We start from the raw sequence: 5,624 nt of genomic DNA on the forward strand, positions 1-5,624 counted from the left end.
GGCGTGGCGGGGCGCGATGGGCGATGGGTCTCTACTGGGCCTGCGCCCGGCCCGCCCTATAAATAAAAGAGGGGCAAATAATGCCCTAGGGCGTATGTGGGGGCGTGGCGGGGCGGGACGACTCGTCCTGCTCCAGGTTTGACCCACATCAAACACGAGCTCGGGGAGCGGAGCGGGCAATCAAGGAACGCCTCGGCCCGAGAGGGGGAGGAGGAGGAGGAGGAGGAAAAGCACTTCTTGTGTCGTCTTGACTGGAAATCCGATTGGAAGGTGTTTGCCCTTCTGCAGACACCCCCTCCCACCTCCCTACTTCCACCCACTTTCACCACGGTGCTCCTTCTCGCCTCAACTTCACCTCGACCTCCGCGCCCTCATCAGCGGCTCACGCCTCGCCTGCGCCCACCCCACCTACCCACCCCGTGCGCCGGCGGCCGCGCGCTGAGAGCAGAGCCACCACCCCCGCCACCCATACTGCCCTGCCAATCACTCAGCCCTTATTGGCCGGCGGTGGCGCCCCGCAGGGCTCCATTTACCATCCGGCAGGGCACACCGGGAAATAATTACGGCTTGTGCGTCACGGCGCGGGGCAGTGCCGAAAGGGAAGGGCGCCGCCGCGCCCGCTTGACCTGTCGGCCAAATTGACTTCCTGACGACTCTTTCGGCACGGGACAACGGCCAGGGGCGGCGGCCGGGCGAACGGGAGAAAGAGGGGCCGAACCGGTAAAAGGCCACATAATGCCCCGCGGGCCCGACTGTGTAGTAACGCCCGGCTAATTGGATAAAGACATCGGCCATAGAGAAGGAGCTTGAGGGCCAACGGCGGGACCGTAAAGAACGCGCCGTTGATGTTGTTGCTGCTGCTGGGGCTGCGGGCCAGTAAAGGGACGACATCGAAAAGTCTGTCCCCGCGGGGCCCAAAAGTGAGTCCCCGACCCGACAGGCGCAGGACAGGGCAGGGACACAGCAGGGCGGGCCTGGTCTGGTCGGGTGGCACGGCAGCGGGCCTGCTGTGAATCACGTCATTCTGGGTCATTAATTCCGCTGCTTGAAAATAATAGACGGCCCCCAGCGGGCACTAACAAGGGACCCCCCCCCCCCCCCCGCTGTCCCGCTCTGACTTCCCTCCTCTTTCTGCAAAAGCCCCTGCGCGACACGGCTCGCCGGAGGCCACCGGAGGCCGGAGGGACAGCAACACAATGACCCCGAGGTCCATTTTCCTCGCTGACGATGGGCTGTCGAGATTGGATTGGCTAATCGATAGGGCGACCCGCGCGACCCGCCACCCCCGCCGCGCCCAACCGACCAACTATCGAACGACTTTGTTCCAAAGAGGCTTCTTCTCGCTCCGGATGACAACGCCCGCTGTGCAGCAGCAGCAGCAGCAGCCCCCCCCCCCTCCCCCTTTTATCCCACTCAGTCGGAGCGGAAGGGCCAAGCGGGGATCAAACCCACCCCGCACCACCACGACCGCCACCCCCACTGCATCACGCGGAGAGGCTGCTAGGCGCATCACGCGGCTAAACCCACGGGACCCCTGGCTCGCCGCCAGCTGCGCCAGTCTAGAGCAGAGCGGATGAAACTCCCCCACTGTCCAATAATTACCAGCAGCAAACATTATACTACTTCATACCCCGCGGTAGAACGACATCAAACGTACGCACGTCTTTGAACGCTAATGACTGATGTGTTATATGTACAGAGTGCAAAGAGAAGAAGAAGCAGCGGCATCGACAGGACTACACATTACTCAAAGCCAAAAATATCTACGGCAGCAATGTCCTTCCAACACACTGCAAATCAAAGTAGCGCAACCCAGTCAGAAAGCCGCTTAATGAATTGAGAATAATTGGAAAAAACAGAGGGAATGAAATGTGAATGATCAAGCTGCGAAACTTATTAAAATCCTCTTTTGAAAGTTTAATTCAAAGTATACGGAATACTGCAATGTTTTCCTCTAATTATGTAATGACTTGCTACCTATCTACTATATCCCAGAAAATTAAACTATCCTATTAATTATTTTTTCTCATGTTGTCGCAGAAATTACAAACATGTGTCTGGTAAGCTACTTTTTTGTCTTTGCAAAGACGTATATATGCACAATATCGTTTAATTCATGGATATTGTGAAACACTTTTGCCTGAATCGTGAGGAAAAGTAAAATTGTATAAAAATCAAAGTGTCCCTATTTCTTTCCAAGTAAGTTTGAAAGATGAAAATGGTTCGTTCAATAGTACAATCTATTAGGAATTGTTACAGAATCAATGTTGCACTTCCAATTGGTGGCTTCATGTTTAAACGCTGTATTGACAATGAAAGTACCTCGTGTAAGATTCAGTGACATGTCAAATATTATAGTCACATTTATTAAGGCATGTCATGAAAGCAACTACCCCTTAGCATGCATTCAAAGTTGAATGAAGGTCTACGAAGGGCACGACCGGTTGGTTGAGGTTAAGTTCGTCAGCTAACATAATAATTCATGGCCAGAAGCAGCAAAATAACAACAAATTTCAATTCTACTACATAAAACGTATGTATTTTACAATAAAAAAGAATATACTGAATGAAATTCACTCACGAATCTAAACACAATTCCATACAATCCATGTTAACGATCTAAACGCCCCTCTTTGCGAGATGCAAAGTGCAGCACTGTCTACTTGAATCGTCTAGCAGACGACTCAAGAGCCTGAGTGTAAATAACTCGCTAAACGTACCAACAAACGAAATAAAATTGGAGGTGTTTAAGGAGTGCCTGTGATAGAAAGGAAGCATAAATAATCATGTACCTAAATATTTCCTTTCTAACGTCATTCTTTCGAACCTATGGATTCCTAACAACTATCTTTATACTTGGTTTCGATAGTTCTGTTGTTGGCAGCGCTGAACATGAAATTTAGCCCGGGAGTTTTAGAGATGAACTGAAGGAAATATGTCCAGCAATAATAGGAGAAAGAAGAAATTAAATCGAAAAGTGTGTTTTATTGTGAAATAGAAATAAAAATGTGTCAATAACATAATTTAGAATTTGAAAATTTCACCTCAGCTCATAGCTTTGGCGTATTTTCAGAGACATATGGGTCAGCAATTCTTCTAAATACAGCGAGAAATTTTGATCCACTGTTACGATCAACTTTTTGACCTTCTTCTGTGCTTGAGAAGAGCTTTTCTATGACTGGGTCAGATAGCTACAAGAAATTGGACAAAACAGAACAGGATTTCAAACCACATTGAAGTTATGGTGATGTACTGTATAAGACACTTTCTTTAGGGAGGCCTTACCTTCTCTTCTTCAGTTATAGGTTCAAACAAGGGGTGTTCTTGAAAATGGTCTCTCATCCAAATATGTAGATCTTCAACATCTGTCACAGTGTACACAATAGCCTGTGAACAAAAAAAGTACGGATTTAAGGACTTGGGAGTTTAAAAATAATATGTTTCAAAAGAATTCAAATCCATTATTTTTACGGAAAATTTGGTCTTACTTACGTTTTCAGCCAAAACATAAGCATACTCAGCCAGAAGAGTTTTGTTGATAATACGCCACTTATGCTTGGCCTTTTTAAAGTGTGGGTCAGGGTAAAGAAAGAACATCTTTTTCAGCTGTAAATTTTAAAAATGTGGAATGACAACAGTTTTGCTGTATCATATGTGCAACATAACATGGGATTTAAATACCTGGCCTTTCTCAAAGAAGTTAGGTAAATATTTCATAGCATTTGTTCTTAAACAGGCAATATTCTGGTACTGTCCTGGATGTTGTGTCCTCAATGCAGCTATACGATCCATAACATAATCTGACACTTTCACACGGATTTCCATACCCACCATCAGTGATTCGGGGAACATGGGAGAGAGGGTTACTGTAAAATATAAAACAATGAAGATTTAACTGAGCCGAAACTCTACTAAAACACCAGATTTTTCACAAAATTTCTACATTAGACGTACCTAACAGACCTCCATATCCACATCCTACATCAGCAAACTCAACCTTTTTATCTGACTTTGTATTAGATTCGTCAGATGATGTTTTTGAAAATACAGAAGGATATAACTCGGACCAGTCCATTTCACTAGGACAGATAGGGCTGAAAGAAAGTGAACGATTAAAACAGATAATTAATGAAATTCTTAAATATCGGCAAAATAATGTTCGAATTTTCAATTTCTACTTACTAATCAAAACAGTGGTCGGCAATTGGATTAGAGTGAGCTCTTTGCCTGTAGTACTTTTTCTGTGGAAGTTTCTTTTTGGGCCGATCCATTTCTTGAGGTGATTCATTACACACAGGGTCGGTCATATTGAATGAATCAAAAGTAATGGAATGTCAAACACTGATGATGAAAAGAAAACTAGGATAAACTGTGCCAATTCATTTTAACCCTTTACAGTAATTTTTAGCAACAACAACAAAATATTCTCGAACAATAGTATAAAATAAAGACGAACGTAAACATACATCTGCATTTTACACGAAGCCTGATAGAAAACATAACCAATGAAGTGGAGTATAAACGTACCCAAATAGATGAAAAGGAGGAGATTCAAGCGGACCTCAGCGAAATTCGTGAGGTCACTACAGACTTAACAACAATAATTGTGCGCGAGTCAATTTATTTCGAGGTGACAATGAACACGAAACATTTCACGAGACTTCACGTGTGCTTTTCGGATCAGCTGGCGATCCCGCCGGGTTTACGTGTGTGCTTGCAACGACCCTGGTGGCCGCTCTTGGAAGTACGCACTGCGCCAGAGTCAGTTGGGCTGCCTAGCCGCCCGGCGTTCGTGGCAAGGTTCGCTCATGGTTACGAACTCCCCAGGCCAGGGATGAAGATTTGTTAAAATGTGCAGTCGGAAGCCCAGCCCAGCAAGTGTCTGAAAAAATCCGTCTTTGAGAACTCGAGAGCGATAGTCGAAGGCTGGTTAGTCATCGTCCACGGGCAGCTGCCCTGTGCCCCACCAAGCTTATCAGGAAAGGGAAGCATTTTAAAGGAATTGTTGAAGTGAGTACAAACACTTCAAAAAACGACCTTAATCACAATCACGGAATGGCTCTTGAAAACAATATACTGCTCATCATAGCTAGGTAATCCCTCGGGGAGGGGTGGTACTTCCCTGGCAGAAACGTAAAGGTGATAGCATCATCCACCCAGATCATCCCAGACGAACCTAAAGAAAAGACTGCTGTCTGGGCAAACAACTAACTTCTAGTCGACTGAAACGAAAACAATGACCTATTCGGCCCTGAGAGGAGCCGTGTCAACGTTTTACTAGTCGTTTACAGCGTCGAACAAAATGGAAAATTACCTGGGTGCCATTGAGCATTGGGCTATTGTCTGCAATCATATGTTGCATTAGATCTACGTCACTCGTTACATAACACATTTATGGCAAATAATTGGTCCTTTCAGGGTAATAGAGGGAATTCTTTTGCATGATGAAACACGCGATAAAGGTTCCTGACATAAAGTTATCGATCTAGATTGAATTGATTTAATTTAACAACAGGCAGCGAGCGTTTGTATTCGTTGGCGTAAATCTGAAAAGTCTGCAATTTTACTGAGTGCGTACGTGATTCTATTTTTAAAAACGAAACTTCTCTTCTCTCCACAGCCCC

General features: G+C 45.8%; 2 protein-coding genes across 2 annotated transcripts in view; both read right to left on the bottom strand.

Annotated features, from left to right (window-relative positions):
* The window catches only part of LOC113204083 (sedoheptulokinase), a 24,860-nt gene extending 22,160 nt beyond the window's left edge, over positions 1 to 2,700 (bottom strand). Inside the window, exon 1 of the mRNA XM_026419087.2 lies at positions 2,582 to 2,700. The gene's annotated coding sequence lies outside the window, so the exon portion shown is untranslated. The remainder of the gene's footprint in view (positions 1 to 2,581) is intronic.
* Positions 2,701 to 2,965: 265 nt separating this feature from the next.
* LOC113204106 (tRNA (guanine-N(7)-)-methyltransferase) lies at positions 2,966 to 4,908 on the bottom strand. The gene is made up of 7 exons (XM_026419128.2): positions 4,528 to 4,908; positions 4,183 to 4,341; positions 3,955 to 4,094; positions 3,682 to 3,866; positions 3,493 to 3,606; positions 3,286 to 3,387; positions 2,966 to 3,191 (listed from the first exon to the last, which is right to left on the bottom strand). The coding sequence occupies exons 2-7, from the start codon at positions 4,305 to 4,307 to the stop codon at positions 3,051 to 3,053; spliced, it is 807 nt and encodes a 268-aa protein (XP_026274913.1). The 5' UTR covers positions 4,308 to 4,341; positions 4,528 to 4,908; the 3' UTR covers positions 2,966 to 3,050.
* Positions 4,909 to 5,624: the final 716 nt, after the last annotated feature.

Source organism: Frankliniella occidentalis, unplaced genomic scaffold (genome assembly GCF_000697945.3).
Source record: "Frankliniella occidentalis isolate FOCC.00 unplaced genomic scaffold, Focc_3.1 Scaffold69, whole genome shotgun sequence".
Classification (NCBI taxonomy): domain Eukaryota; kingdom Metazoa; phylum Arthropoda; class Insecta; order Thysanoptera; family Thripidae; genus Frankliniella; species Frankliniella occidentalis.

What these genes read in the sequence shown, in the direction of transcription:
- LOC113204106 (XM_026419128.2), bottom strand. Translation starts at nt 4,307, where the DNA reads ATGACCGACCCTGTGTGTAATGAATCACCTCAAGAAATGGATCGGCCC. An exon ending in GCCGACCACTGTTTTGATTA is followed by an intron (nt 4,095 to 4,182) that starts GTAAGTAGAAAT and finishes ACTTTCTTTCAG; the next exon opens with CCCTATCTGTCCTAGTGAAA. An exon ending in ACTTCTTTGAGAAAGGCCAG is followed by an intron (nt 3,607 to 3,681) that starts GTATTTAAATCC and finishes TAAAATTTACAG; the next exon opens with CTGAAAAAGATGTTCTTTCT.